At 41.5% G+C, this 15,694-nt stretch overlaps 1 protein-coding gene across 6 annotated transcripts in view; it reads left to right on the forward strand.

Moving 5' to 3' along the window:
• Positions 1–15,694, forward strand: part of APP (amyloid beta precursor protein) — a 298,287-nt gene that overhangs the window by 162,040 nt on the left and 120,553 nt on the right. For all 6 annotated transcript variants that reach the window (XM_075542402.1, XM_075542403.1, XM_075542400.1 and 3 more), the window contains exon 6: positions 8,549–8,751. In XM_075542402.1, coding sequence (XP_075398517.1) covers positions 8,549–8,751 — 203 coding nt within the window. The remainder of the gene's footprint in view (positions 1–8,548; positions 8,752–15,694) is intronic.

Raw genomic sequence — 15,694 nt, forward strand, 5'->3', positions numbered from 1 at the left:
AGAGGGTCCTTTTACCCTCTACCTGACTTGGGCTCATGAACCCTGGACAAAGAATGTCTTCATGTGAAAACAACAGAAAGCTCAATGAGTAGTGGTACATGGTCCACAGCTGGTGTAGTGATGAAAAGACACTATCTTTTTAATTTTTTTAACTCTACCCCATCCTTACCAAGTTCATTGTCTAGCAATTGACAGATGGCTGCTACCCTTTCAGAAAGTGGAGGGCAAAAGGATCAGAGAGATTAAAGAGGCCCTGATTTTTGAGAATGAAGTATTCTCTCAGGAAAGTGAACATATGTTTTGAAGCCCAAGCAGGTGTGCTATCACATTTGGTTATCCAGAAATATGTTAAGTCACGTGGCCTCCATCAGCAGTAGGGGAGGCAGAGACATGGGATATTCCGTTTCCTGAAGGAGAAAAGGGAGAAAGGACTCACCAGTTGCCAGTGACTCCAACTCACGGGTTGTTGTATGTATCCATATGTATCCCATGTCTTTCCAAGTAGAACTCCACTCCTTTAAAAGGGCTGTGATCATTTGGAAGCACATCACCAGACCTTTCTTCCAAGGCACTAAGTAGATTCAAACTTCTAACCTTTCAGTTAGCAAAAATAGTACCTTAGCACATTAAGTAATCATTGCTACCTCCGCGGTCATTGTCTTTAGCAAGGATGTACATATTTTTCAAGAGAAAGTTGGACCAATTCTAAGAGACCTTTACTGAAAAACTGCTAGTACCCGTTCGCAGCAGCATATTATCAAGACAGCTACACTGAAACTCAGACTGCTGAGAAGAAATCTAAGGGATCACATTGTATAAATGATATAAAATAACAGATTTTCAAAACTATAATCATAAAGATTTTCTAAACTATAATCATAAAGAGGTATCCACTCTTATTTTGTCATTATCAAAATATATGATTATTTAAGCATCTGAATATAAAATTATTTTACCAAAGATCTGATGAAATAATTTCATGGATGTAGAGAATTAGTTACATAAACCATATATATATTTTTTTCTTTTTGGCCATCTGCCTTTGGTCATAATTGTTTTTGTGGGGTTGAGGAGCTAGGAGTGGAGATTTGGTTTTGGTTTTTGCCCCAGATTTAGAGACGCTGAGATACATTTTTTCCAGTTTAAGAACTCTTCTTCTAAATGGTCCAGAAGACTATTTCAGGAGTAAGGCATCGCCTTACCAGTGCTCTCATTGTGTGTCTCACAGGTACACAATTCGGTGCATCTTAAACACGGAATGCAGTCACCTAGCCAGCACCCAGCGCCCAGATCAAAACAGAACCTGTCCAACTGCCACACCCCCTCCCCTGCTCCCCTTCAGTCCCTTTCCACCACAAAGTAGAATAAAAACGCACCAGAGCTTGAACAGCAGGGAGTTTGCCTCTTTTTGTAGTTAATACATAGACGCTGACAGCGTCTTCTCCCGTAGTATATGGTTTCTAACAAATAAGGTTTCTGAGTCTTAGCTCAGAGAGATACCCAACTCAAGTCAGTGCTGAGTCAGACTGCAACTGTTGTCAGGAGTGGAAAACCCAATCTTTCTCCCGGGAGCTGCTGGTGCTTTCTGCTGATCACGTGGACCGCAACCCAACACATAGCCACTCATGCCCAGGGTTCCTACTGCAGAGAAGCCAGTTTCTCTTTGCTTAGCTCTCTGTACTCACAACGGAAAGTAGTAAGCTTCCTTTCTTTGACATTTTCTGGCATGTGCTAACTTCTCGAATTTAAACTCCATAATTCCTGACACTGATTTCCTCTGGGATAAACTGATGACCTATGAACTAATCTAGAGTGTCAGAACATTCTCTTTACTCTTAAAAACATTTCTGTGTCCTGTGTTTTCCCTCTGGCTCATGACAACTTCAAGCGTTATCTTTCTCCTCACCTCCAATGCAACATATGAGGTGTACCCGCCCCCCCCCCCACAAAAACCCAGAATTTTGCTGGGCAGAGCAGAGCTTTCGTAGTATGCATTCTTTCCGGTAGGTGAACATCGAGCCACTTGCTCTGAGTTAGTGCAGCCAGTGGCGTCACCTGGGAAGGTTCTCTCTGTTTACAGTGCATGTTTTCATAAAAGCAGTTTCACTCCAACCTTGTTTTTTTAATGGCCCATTTAAGAGAACAGCACGTAGCTGTGAAATTTTGTTTCCTGCTTGGGAAAAATGGTACAGAAACTGTTGTTATGTAGAACACAGCTTGTAAGGACAGCACTGTGGGAAAAACTCAAGTGTACATGTGGTTTTTCTCATTTCAAAAAAAGGTGAACTATCAATTGATAACAAACCTCATTCTGGGCATCCATCAACTTCCCAAACAGAAGAAAATGTCCACAAAATCCGCGCACTTGTGCTCGAAGGCCAACAAAAGACCACTGAAGAGATGGGGAGTCATCTGGACTGTCCTAGAGCTCAGTTTAGCAAATTTTAATGGAAGATTTGGGAATAAGAAGGGGCCCCTGCCAAATTTGTGCCTCAGGTTCTGACTGACGAGCAAAAAGAGCATCCAGTGGAAACGTACCATGCTTTGAAAGAACAGCTCCAAAGCGACCGAGACTTTTTTCCCCCAAGGTTGTCACTTGGTGCTATTCTTTCGACGCCAAAAGCAAATATCAATCAAGCCAGTGGCAGCCACCATCTTCACCTCACCCAAAAAAAGCTCATCAAGTGAAATCAAAAAGCAAGTTGGTGCTCATTTGTTTTGTTTTTTATTTGAGGGTGATAGTGCATATGGATTTGGTGACTCCAGGTCAGACTGTTAATCAAGCTTTCTAGTTAGAGGTTCTGAAAAGATTACATAACATCGTATGACAAAAAAGGCCTGATTTGTAGCAGACACGAGACTGGTTTTGCCAGTAACACAATGGACCTGCTCATGCGTCAGTTTTTGTCAAAAATAGCATGCCTCTCTTGCCCCACACACCTTACTTACCAGACCTTGCTCCATGTGACCTCTTTTTGTTTCTGCTAACGCAGAGGGACATGAAAGGACCACGATTTTGCTTATATAGCAGAGGTGAAGAAACAAAAACGAGGGAGGTGCTAGCAGCCATCCAAACAGATGAGTTTGAAAAATGTTTCCAAGAATGGAATCACAGACTTGAAAAATATATTAAGGTGATAAGGTTGTTTTGTAAAAATAAATGCATAACTGGGGTGGTGGTGAAATTCTGGGGTTTGGGGGATACTCATGTGTCTGAGCCTTTTCCTGTGGTCAGGGGGCCCTCTGGTCTGTTTCCTTGTTGCTTGCTGCATTTGGGGAAATGGCAAGCATCCTGGTTTCACTCTCCTTTCCTCATGCATTCACAGAGCCCCTGGAGTCAGCTTTCTGCCTTCCCTTTCCTCTTTTTTGTCAGGCCTGGGTGGGGCGGGGAGGGCTGGTGTTGGACTGTCAGAAGGTTTTGTTGTTCTTCCTTGCTGATGCCTCCTTAGCGCAGACTCATGCAGCCTGCTGTATATAACAGCACCGAGCATGGATAGATCCTGTGCCATCTTCAGGCCATTGCTTTATCGCTTGTGTCAGTCCATCTCACTAAGAGTGTCCGTAATTGGTGATGACCTTGTTGGACTTCAGTAAACATGATGTATTTCTTACTGATTGGTCTCTCTTGATGAAAATTAACAGTCTTAGCTTTACGGAGCATTCTGGCTTGATTCCTTCTAAGACTGATTTGTTTGTTCCTCTGGCAGTCCATGGTATATTTAATATTCACTAACAGTTCAAATGGCTCAATTCTTCTGCTGGTTCTTTATTCATTGTCTAGCATTCACATGCATATGAGGCAATTGAAAAAATCTTAGGGATAACAACAGAACATTGAAGCCTTATGAAAGAAAGAATTTTTTTTAGAGAATGCAAGTGGTAAAGTTGTGTTGCATAATTGCATCATTTAGCCGAAAACCACAAAAATTGTTAGGCAACTCAAAACCACTTAAGATCTGTGAGAACTGCCCACATGGAATCATGTTAAAGTCAGCCTTTCATTCGCTGTAGTATAGCTTTCATCAAAGGAGAATCTTGCATGTTGACACATAGCATTTTATCATCAGATTTATTTTCTCAAAGTAATGTCTCTTTGACCCATTGGCTTTTCTCATGACATTCAGATATTCCTCGGATGGCCCGCCGTTTCAGATCATTCTCTCATCTTAGAAATGTTTCTCCTAATTGTCATTCAAGAGTTGTAAAAGCCATCTGCCACAAATCTGTAGATGCTAATATCTGTGTGAGATAAGAATGTTGCACCCTGTTGTTAAGTATTTACTTTATTGTGAGTTGCTGCTACTTAATTATTAGGAAATTTCTTTTTCATGCCCAGATTCATATTTCCATAAACTGATTGCATTTTGCTTTTTATTGCCCTGTGGCCAACTTTTCAAAGCCACATCATACCACAACCCCAAACTGCTGAGCATTTAAAAAGAGTAAAGTAAGATTTTGTTTTGTTTTCAGTGTTTTCTGCAATTTTTTAAATGCAATTGGAAAATGTAATGTTAACATGTTGATCCTCTTTGTAAAGACATAACATTAAAATAGAAAGCTGTTTTATAATTAAATTCATGGGCATCTCAATGTAATTCTAGAAATTAAACTCGGATTCATGGGTTTGTCCTGACTTCTCCTAGGGCAAGTGATTGAATTCTTGAGCCAATCAAATGATATATATTGCTGTTTTTTGTTATGAAGAGTCCTGGTGGTGTTTTACTTACACATTTGACATCGACCTGCAAGGTCCTCAGTTCTAAACCACTGGCTGCTCTGAGAGAGAAAGAAGGGGATTTCTGTTTCTATAAAGAGTTATACTCTCAGAAACTCACAGGGGCAGGTCTACCCTGGCCTATAGGGTTGCTATGAGCAAGCATTGACTTGATGGCAGTGAATTTGGTTCCTTGTTACTAAAGGCGATTGGTTGTATGCCTTGGATCATGTTTTCACCTTCCTACATGAAAACACCAACCAGCAAACCAGTGTTCTGGAGTTGATTCTGACTCATGGTGGTTCCAGAGTAAAATTGCATTTCATAGTGTTTCTCAGAGCTCATTTTTCAGAAGCCAATTGCCAGGCCTCTCTTAAAGGCACCTCTGAGTGGACTGAAACCTCTTACCTTTCCATAGGCAGCTGAGTACATTGCCCACATATACACACTGGTGTATAACACTGGAGTATAAGCATAGTGGTGTCATAGCCTTTGATCACATAATGGGACATTGCTGCCCTTATCTGATTTGACGATAGCATGCACACTTCATACTGTCTTCAAGCATGGTTTAAGGGAGACGGTCCTTCCATTTGATTTTTCTCCCTAGCTTTACTGAAAATATTCACTTAAATTGAACAAACAATATTACTTAGTGCTTCTGATTTACATAAATAAAGAAGAATCCCAATTGAATAGCATACATTGGGTCACCTTAAATTTATTTGATAGTAGTATAACATTCATGTTCTTTCGCACACACACACCCCCCCCCATTATTTAGACTTCTAGCAGGCTAGAGAGCTAACCTACTAGGTAAAAGTTGGGCCAACGGTGCACCTGGTACTGTTCTCACTGTTTTGAAATGCTGCCTTAAGCAGAAGAAATTTGTTCAGAATTTCTTTCAATCCATAAATTATTGTATTTGCATATTTCTTAGCAGATAAATTCCCTTGGCATTGGATTATCTGTGCCATCGTTTGCTTTTCTTGTTCTTTCTGACTTCTTCTTGGTCTTGTAGAAATGCCAGTATAACTGACTAGGTTCTTCTTTGTGTGAACACTTTACTTGTTGAATATTCTCACACACTAATTGCTCTAGGCAGAAGGTTGCTCTGCCTGGTAAGATCATCTTTATTATTTTTCATCAGCCACATGCCCTCAACTGCTTGGGGCATTTTCATTTCTTATTCTGCCCTAACAGAGTCTTCGCGATTTGGAGGCGATCAGAGAATGGAGTGCTATAGTCATCTCTCTGCAAACTTGCTTCTTTGCTCCCTGGCTCTCCGTTTAAACATTCATCTGTGAGTGAGCCTTCTTGCTTCCCACAGGTTTAGACTCGGGAATCATCTATCTTTTTCTAATATCTTGAAATCTGATTTCCTATACCGTACCAAACTGACAAGGCCTAATGGTGGGTGGCAGACATGCACCTCACTTGATTCCTGTTTTATCTCACAGCAGTGAGCTTTTCCCTTTGGGACAGATCTGATGCTAAACCCATCATGCTTCCCTGCTCTCTCTTTTTCTCTGAGGAATTTTAAATTCTAATCCAACAGCTCTAATTTCTACATCTGTAGTGGTTGTTGTTTGTTGTTTTTTTGGGGTGTGTGTGCAAATTAATCATATGGCATATATGAGTTCACCATCACGATTCAACCCTTTGTCTTGCATTAGTTTACGTTGTTCGCTATCTAAATCTAGTGGTTTGACTAATACTCTCGGTCGTACATCAGCAGATGGAGAATTGATGTCTCAAAATTACCTCACAGGCAGAATGCAGCTCTGCTCTGCCCTGTGCAGCCCTCCCAGTTGCTATGCTTGAGCCCACTGTTGCATCCATCCCATCAAGCATCCTCTTTCCACTGCCCCTCCACAGCGCCCAGCGTGGTGTCTTTTCCCAAGAACTAGTCTCTCCTGATAATATGTCCAAAGTACAGGAAACGAAGTCTTGCCATCCTCACTTCTAAAGACCCTTCTGGCTCAACTTGTAGGAGAGATTTGCCTGGGTTGTTTTTTTTTTTTTGACAGCCCTGGCACTTTCAGTATTCCTCGCTCACACCATGATTTAAATACATCAATTCTTCTTTGGTTTTCCATATTCACATGCATATGAGCTTATCTTATGATCTCAAAATGACATCTTTGCTCCCCAACACTTCAAAGGGATCTTGTGCAGTAGGTTTAGCTAATGCAATGTGCCATTTGATCTCTTAACGACTGCTTCCAAGAGTATTGATTTTGGATCCAAGCATGATTAAATCCTTGGCAACTTCGCGCTTTTCTCCATTGATCATTCCTCTTCAACTTGTCGTTTTAGGCATAGTAAATGCTTACCTGATTCAAAATGACCGATTCTAATCCGTTTCAGCTCACTCATGCCGAGGGTACTGATCTTTATGCGGTCTGTTTCAGTGTGATGCCTCCCATTCATAGATTCGTGCACTGTGGATCCCAAGTTCCAATTACTAATAGATATTTGCAGCTGTCTTTCTTGTTTCAAGTCGTGTCCCATCACCAAATCAAGGCCCGGACAACGTTCCTCCAGCCATGTCATTATGGTCGACTCTACTCTGAGAAGGCAGCACTTCCTCGGTCATTTTGGGTGCTTCGCAGCTTGTCTTCTGGCATCGGACCTGCCTATGTTCTGATGTGATTCTAAGGTCTTCAGCGACTGATTCCTCAGAAGTGGACAGCATGTTCCTTCTTCATAGTCTGCTCTTAATCTGGAAGCTCCGCTGAAACCTCGTGTTGGGTCGCCCTACTGATACTGAAACACCAGTCGCATAGCTTGCAGTGTTGGTAGCAGCATGTAAATCAGTGCAGTGTGACAAACTGACTAACAAGTGGTGGGATTCCTTCTGACCCTTCTCCTAATGTTACCGTGAATTGCTGGTTCTCATCATTTTTCTCCATATTGTATATTTCAGGGATGCTGGGGATGTGTCTGCTAGCCAGAAGCATCAGTAGCTCCCAGGAACTTATTAGAAATGCAAATTTTAGACCTCATCCAAGACCTACTGACTTTGAAAATCTGGGGGCTATGCTAGGTATTTTATATTTCAAAAAGTGAAAGCAATTAGCAAGAGTAGGGAGCCCCATATACTATAATTCCGAATAGTGTAAACATCTCTGGATATCATACGTTTATTTACTTAGATTGTTTTCTTTCATCTCCATTTCTGCTTTCAATTTTCAATGCCATTTTTTATGGCAAGTTCTACTAACAGTGATTGAGTTAGGGTGCAATCCCCTAGAAGCAAACCCCATAACACAATACATTTGTTTTTGAAATCTCCCCTCACCCTTTCGGAGATTTTTTTGTGACAGCATATACTTGGAAAAGATGTGCCAAAGGATTTATATACACAGTTGCTGCCTGTTTAGCTGAGATTCACACTAAGACTAAGTGATTTCAAGCCATATGTGTGTGTGTTTGGTGTTGTGCTTCCTTTCCAAGTTGTTGACTTTTCTTTTCTGAAATTTATCCTAATTTCCTAGCACTGTTATGATAAAAATTGCCACATGGGTAGAAATGGTTTTATTATCACCCACTTTTGACATCAACTTAAGGAGAGAAACCTTCCTTACCAAAAGCCTTGGGCATGATTTTGGCATCCTCCTCTCCTTCCCCATCCGTGTGTGTGTGTATGTGTGTTTCTGGGTCTAATTATAACAAATTATTAATGATAGGTTGTGCTTTACTGGGGCAGGGTCTAACCAACATGACAAAGAAAGATCCTGTTTCCTAACAGGATGACATCACAAGACCATTGGTCACTTTAGGGGGCACAATTCAATCCCTAACATACTTTTCTATCTCTTTCTTTTGCAGTGAAGACAAAGTGGTAGAAGTAGCAGAAGAGGAGGAAGTAGCTGATGTTGAGGAAGAAGAAGCCGAGGATGACGAGGACGATGAGGATGGCGATGAGGTGGAGGAAGAGGCTGAAGAACCCTACGAAGAGACCACAGAGAGAACCACCAGCATCGCCGCCACCACCACCACCACCACCGAGTCTGTGGAAGAGGTGGTTAGAGGTAATCCATCCAGGGTTTTCTTGGATTCTTTCCTTCCTTAGGGAAAAGAAAACGTTACATCAGGGTTCAAAATTATCTATATGCTCCTCCCTCCCCCAGCCACAGCAACAAAAATTTAAAGAACAAGTCTTATTAAGCTTACTCAATGTTTTTCTCATTTAATAAGTGTTTATTGCACCCACATTCAATTAATTTTAAATTCTGGTTTTACAGACTGCCCTGAGCCTTGTATTATATGGTGTTTTGTTAAGTCTCAGATTGACTGCAGTCAGTATCACATCACTTAATACACTTTGTGGCCCTCCTGGGAATTCCCTAGGCTGGTGTTTCATGAGTTATGATGACACTAGCCTGTTGCCTCTCTCTCCCCTTGGACTTTGGGTTTCTTGGCATAGTAACTCATTGCACTCTACTCCACCTGGCTCCAGTGATCCTGTGGGACAGTAGAATTTCCCCCACAGAGTTTCCGAACCGTTTTATTGATAGGAGCCTCTTCTCTTTACAATGGTAGCTCGAACCACCAACCTTTGTGTCAGCAGCTAAGCACTTTAGTCACTGCACAGCCAGAGCTCAGGTTTCAGAGTAGGGACTGACATGTACTCAGTTTTGTACAGAGTACATGGCTTTTGGAAAACATTCAATAAATACTACGTTTGTAATTAAATTTTGTTACAGAAGAAGGAGATTTGATGGTCACGTTGGTTTGTTGTTGGGGTTTTTTTGTTTGTTTATTTTTTATGTGAAATGTACCTGGGATGCTTTGTGTTGTCTTTAAAGGGTTTTATTGGCAGGGAGGACCGTTATCTTTGGCTTCCTTTTATTTAATATTCTTTTTGAGAATTTCATGAACTGAAGGAAGACTTCCTATTGACTCCATGAAATAAAAGCGAACATTCACTTTATATTAAACAAACTAAATGTTATCATTGGTGTGCACGGTTTATTATTTTATCGGTAAATTGTTGCACTGAGTTTCTTAGAGAGTGAAAAGTAACACTGGATCTAGGTTGAATGAATATGGAGTTATTCAGTTTTAATGAATTTCAAATACTTTTAAGGGCAGTCTGTAAATGTCACAGCAGCATAATACTCAAATTCATTTTATATAAAAGTATTATTTAAGCTCTTCCATTGAATTCAACCTAAAATGGACCATTTTTTTAGCTTCAAGCAATTTCTAATTATTACCGTCATCTCTTCTTTTCAATGCATTTCTGTACAGCTTTATTGAGATAGGATTTACATATCATAAAGTGTCCTTATTTTGAATGTGTCATTCAGTCATTCAAATGTATCAAATTATGCAACCATTCCCATAATCCATTTTCAACGAGCACATCTTCATTACCCCAGTAGCATCCCTCATGCCTATTTGTAGTCAATTTCTATTCTTATTCCCAACCAAGAATTCATCTATTTCTGGATCTACAGATTTGCCTTTTAGGACATTTTGTATCATTGCAGTTATATAATATGCAGTCTTTTGTGTTTAGCTTCTGCCACTGAACATTGTTTTGAAGGCTTTGAATTTTTTTAATTTATAGCTTTTAAAACTGAAATTATTCTGAATTGAACACTCAGTTTTTAAAAAATATTTAAAGTATCACATGTTCTTTTCAACAGAGCATATGGTACATTGTGGATTGCTTAACATGATTAGCCCTACTTCATGGCAGTTTCTTATCCCACTTAGCACCTCAGTGGATGTGCAGGTTGCTTTACATGCAATGAAATGCATATTTTGCCCAAATCCTTTCCTACATACCAAAGGAATCCTTTCCCGAGTGGTTTTATCCACCTCTTAGGACAGACAGACCTGAGGAGCCCTGTGTGCTAGTGGTGACAGGAGAGACAAATGAGGCTTTCTGCTCCCATAAAGAATTAGGGTTTTAAGCCCTCCGGGGCAGCTGTTTTTCCCCCTTGGGGTCACTGTGAGTCAGAAGCAACTCAATGGCAGGGAGTTTGATTTGGGGTTTAATAGGGCAAATTTGGTCAGATGAAGTTGCGAGCTATAATTCCCCCAACTGGTGCTTCCCTTAGAATCTAAAATGTGTGTGATGGAGAATGACAGCGGCTAGTGGATCAGAAGTTCTTGTGCTAGCCCTCAGAATAACATTTTATGTAGTGAGTAGCGGCAATTCATTCCGCCTTAGTGTATAGAGCACTTATTCCAGATAAACGATATTGCTTGATTCAGTGGAACATGTGATAAGAACAGAGAATACCTGACCTTCATGCATATGAAAATCTAGTAGGTAAAGAAGTGAAACAGATAAAGAGTTTATCTGTCGCCAGGAACCTTGGAAGAGCCCTTACTGCAGGGAGGAAGAGGGGACATCGGATTGATCAGAACTGAGCCTGGGGAGAAGATGGCATTTGTTCTAGAACTGGAAAGGATGGGTGGCGGATTTTGTTAAAGTGCATACTAGACTTCACAGGAACCTGGTGCACGTAAGGTGAGGTGGGAAGGTACAGGCATATCTGGAAGAACAAATAGGTTCGACTTAGCTACAGTAGCCGTCTTAAGTATGGGAGTTACAGGAATTTAGGATGATACTATGTTGCGGAGGTTTAATGCCAGGCAGTCAAGTGTAAGTTTTCATTCAAAGTATTCTCTCCAAGTGGATCTCAACTCATAGTGACTATACAGGACAGAGCAAACTGCTCAGGGTCCCCTCTAAATCTTTATGGACGCAGATAGCCTCATCTTTCACCTGTGGCCTGGCCAGTGTATTTGAGCTGCTGACCTTGCAGTTAGCAGCCCACTTTCTAACCCCCAGGACCACCAGGGCTCCTTGGGTATTAACTCGACAAATACTACTTTCAGGACCTACTATGTGCTGAGATTGCTACTAATCACAAAGGGGATGCTATTTTGATGTTGTTACCAGGAACCGAGGCCCGTGCTGTCTGCCTTGCAACACGAGCATGCCATGTAAGCTTGTGCCCGTACCCAGTGTAAGGAAGAATTCCCTGAGGATCAGGTCTCTTGCTATGTTCAGAATGAGTTTGATTATTTTTGCTTCAATTTTTCTCCAACTGTTACATTATTGGATATTATGGCAAGACATAGAGGGGCAAGTATTTTCTGTAGAAAGGTAACAGCAATTTAAAGAGAACTAAACTTAAAAAAAAACATACTAGAGGGAAAAATAAAAAGAAACTTTAAAAGATAACAAGTTGATAATATTGATGGCCAGTAGAGCAATAAAGGCAGCCATCTAGAAGCAAATATCTGGTCATTTAGAGATACTCTCTATTAATACGAGAAGTAGAATAGCCTTTAATGGGAATTCATTTATCCCATCAAAGGCTACTGAAATGAGCCAAAGCTCTAGCTGAGCCATGTCTTGTAGGGAATATGTGTTTCAGAATACCGTGGTGTGGTATATTGCGTCCATGTTGGAGTACTGTGCATTCCTGGCTAATCCCAATAAGGATTTCAGTGTTCCAACATTTAATGGCAGCCATTAAAGGGGCTGACCATATGGACCCCTTTCCCTCCACAAGATTGGTGTAGAATGTGAGTCTTGTTCCTCCCTAATCCAGAGCAATGGCGTCTGGGTGATTGCTCACTTTGTCACATTTTTAATTCCCAGGAGTCTTTTTCTGTGCTGAAAATAAAAATTAGAAGTAACTTGTAAAGAAGAGAAATTGAGAAAAGATTTACAATCTCATTTTCAATGTTAATGTTTCAGTGCCCCAAAGAAAATGTGCTTTAGAACCATTTAACGGGAAATTGGTTCATAATGACCAACATGTCGCTAGTCACACCAAGCCTTAGTGTGCTTCATAAAAACTCCACACTTTGGTAATCCGTTAAAATATACAAGAAATAGAAGCAGAAAGAAATTACAGGCCATTTTAGCAGGCGCTAACAATCGCAGCCAAACTGTCTTAGAATGAGTGGCACAGAAATAGAAGCTGTCACCTCTAACGGAGTTTCTGCTTCCTGGGGAGAAAGGTATTGTTGGAGAGGGCGTGGACTACTGCAAACGCCATCTGGTTGCAATAGATACTGTTATTTCAGGCAACTAAGAAAAGTATGAATATTGACCCAGTAGATTAAAACTATTACCAAGTTGAGTCAACTGTAGTGAGCTGTGACAGGCCTAAATCTCTGTGTGGAGAAAGGATTCACTTCATACTCCAAATTGTCCCAGTAAGTTCTGACTCAGCTGTGAGCTTCATGCACTGACTAGGCATGGCGATTGTAATAACCAACATAATCTTTGGTTTACTCTGCCCGCTTTGCCTGGGCAGAGTCGCTCTGCCCACTCCCGAGTTCATGTATTCCAGAACCCCATTGTGCTCCTGCGGACATACTGGGCCTGATGCTGCCGTGCAAAGTCGAATGTCGCAGAGCAGACAACTCCCAAGGAGAGTTGACGATGCTGCCTGGTGGGAATTTTAAAGCCGTCCCATTTAAAGCTGAGAAAACGGAGGCCCAGGAGTGTTTTACATGGAACTCGCCCGTGGTCATGTAGTTCATAAGGAAAGGAGCCAGGTTTTGTGTCTGTGAGGACCAGGATATTCTACTTCCTGAATATTAATTCATGTGTGAATTAACGTGTGAACTAAAAGTGTCATGCCTCATTTTTCATTTTTATTTATAAAGACATACTAGTTGGGTTCTAATCTGCTGTAGGCATATATTCATCTTATTTTCATATATTCATATTACGGTGATACACCATTAAGGATTTCCAAACTTCAGAATTCCTTTTGGAATGACAGTATTGATGCAGGGGTCTGCCACCTCTAGCCCTTGAGTCAAATAGGGCCTGCCACCTGTTTTTCTCTTGGTCCACAGCCATGCCCATTTGTGTATAGTTGTCACTGCTTGCCCTGCGTGGCTCAAAGGGTTTGAGCTCAGCTATCCCACCCAGCAGCACCACGGAAGAAAAGCCTGGTGGGCTTCATCTCTAAAGAATACAGTTCTGTTCTATTCTTCTAGCTCATGAGGTCGCCATATGTGAGAAATGACCTAACAATAATGGGCTTTCGCTTTAAAGCGATTTGCTCTAAAACAGTAGTATTGAATTGCAAAAGAGATAACGTGACCAATAAAGCCAGACTATTTATTTGACTTTTTGCACAAGATATTTTCCAGCTCAGGATATCGATCATTTGGGGCCAGGACGTGGCACCACATCAGACTCATCCGGGAAATACTCCTAAAAGTCAACAAACAGACCTTGAACTACTAACAGGGGTTTTTTTGGGGGTTTTTTTTAGCTGTCTTTTTGTTTTGTTTTTTTCTTTTTTTCTCTTCTTTTAAATTGTGTATGTCAGTGGTCTTTTTGTTTGTTAGCGTGTCCGTGTTGATGCCATTGACACCATGTTTTTATGTGCCACTTGGGTGCTCTCAAAGCCATCTGCATTTTTATGCACATATTACTATATCTGCACATCCACCTAGATAAGATAGGCTGGACAAACAATGAGAGAAGAAAATAATGGGACCAACGGTCCCGAAGGGACATGAGAGTGTGGGAGTTAGGGGAAGGGAGGAGGTATTGGCCAACCCAGGGACAAGGGAACAACCAGTGGTTCAAAACCAGTGGAGGGAGGGGATGGGAGGACTAGTAGGGAGTGACCAAAGGCAAGGTAACTGAGAGGAATTACTGAAACCAGAATGAGGCCTGAACATGGTAGTGGGACAGAAGGAAAGCATAAGGAAATAGAGTAAAGGAGTAGGAGGCAAAGGGCATACAGAGAAGCCTAAATACAGACATATACATATGTAAATATATTTATGATTATGGGGGAAATCGACCTATGTGCATATATTTATAGGTTTAGTAGTAGGGTAGCAGGTGGACATCAGGCATCCTCTAGCATATTCCCTCAATACAAGAGCACCTTGCTCAGCTAAATGGTTATTTTATGGTACCCACCTTCCCGACATGCTGAAGACAGATGTGTGCATAAGCAAACGTGATGAAGAAAGCTGATGGTGCCCAGCTATCAAAAAATACAGCTTCTGGGGTCTTAAAAACTTGAAGACAAACAAGTGGCCATCTAGCTCGGAAGCAACAAAGCCCACAGAGAAGAAGCACACGGCCTAAGCAAATACAAGGTGTTGAAGGGATCAGACACTAAAGACACCAAAGAACAAAACCATCATTGTGTGATCACCTTCCCCACATAAATGCTGAAGACGAATGTGTGCATAAGTAAGTGTGGTGAAGAAGGCTGATGGTGCCCAGCTATTGAGATATATAGCACCTGGGGCCTTAAAGGCTTGAAAATAAACAAGCGGCCATCTAGCCCAGAAGCAACAAAGCCCACATGGAAGCAGCACACCAACACACCAATATGTGTGATCATGAAGTGTCTAGGGGATCAGGTTTCAAGCACCAAAGGCGGGGGCGGGGGTGGGGATGCATATCATCGTGAATGAGGAGAGTACATGATGGGGACCCAATGCCCATCTGTAGACAACTGGACATCCCTTGCAGAGGGGTTGTGGGGAAGAGATGAGTCACTCAGGGTTCAGTGTAGCAACAATGAAACTCAAATCCTTCCTCTAGTTCTTAAATGTTTTCTCCCAACTATCATGATCCCAATTCTGCCTTGCAAACCTGGTTAGACCAGAGGATGCACAGCGGTACAGTTGGAATCTGGAAACACAGGGAATCTAGGACAGATGAACCCCTCAGGACCAAGGATGAGAGTGGCGATACTGGAAGGAAGTGGGGGTAGAAAGGGGGAACCGATCTCGGGGATCTACATATAGCCTCTTTTCTGGGGGATGGGGAACAGGAAAGTGGGTGAAGGGAGCCACTGGGCAGTGTAAGATAAGATAAAATAATAATTTATGAATTATTAAGGGTTCATGAAGGAGGGGGGAGCAGGAAGGGAGGGGGAGGGAAAAAAGGAAAATGAAGAGCTGATTCCAGGAACCCAAGCAGAAGGCGAATTTTGAGAACGATGAGGG

Source organism: Tenrec ecaudatus, chromosome 2 (genome assembly GCF_050624435.1).
Source record: "Tenrec ecaudatus isolate mTenEca1 chromosome 2, mTenEca1.hap1, whole genome shotgun sequence".
Classification (NCBI taxonomy): Eukaryota; Metazoa; Chordata; class Mammalia; order Afrosoricida; family Tenrecidae; genus Tenrec; species Tenrec ecaudatus.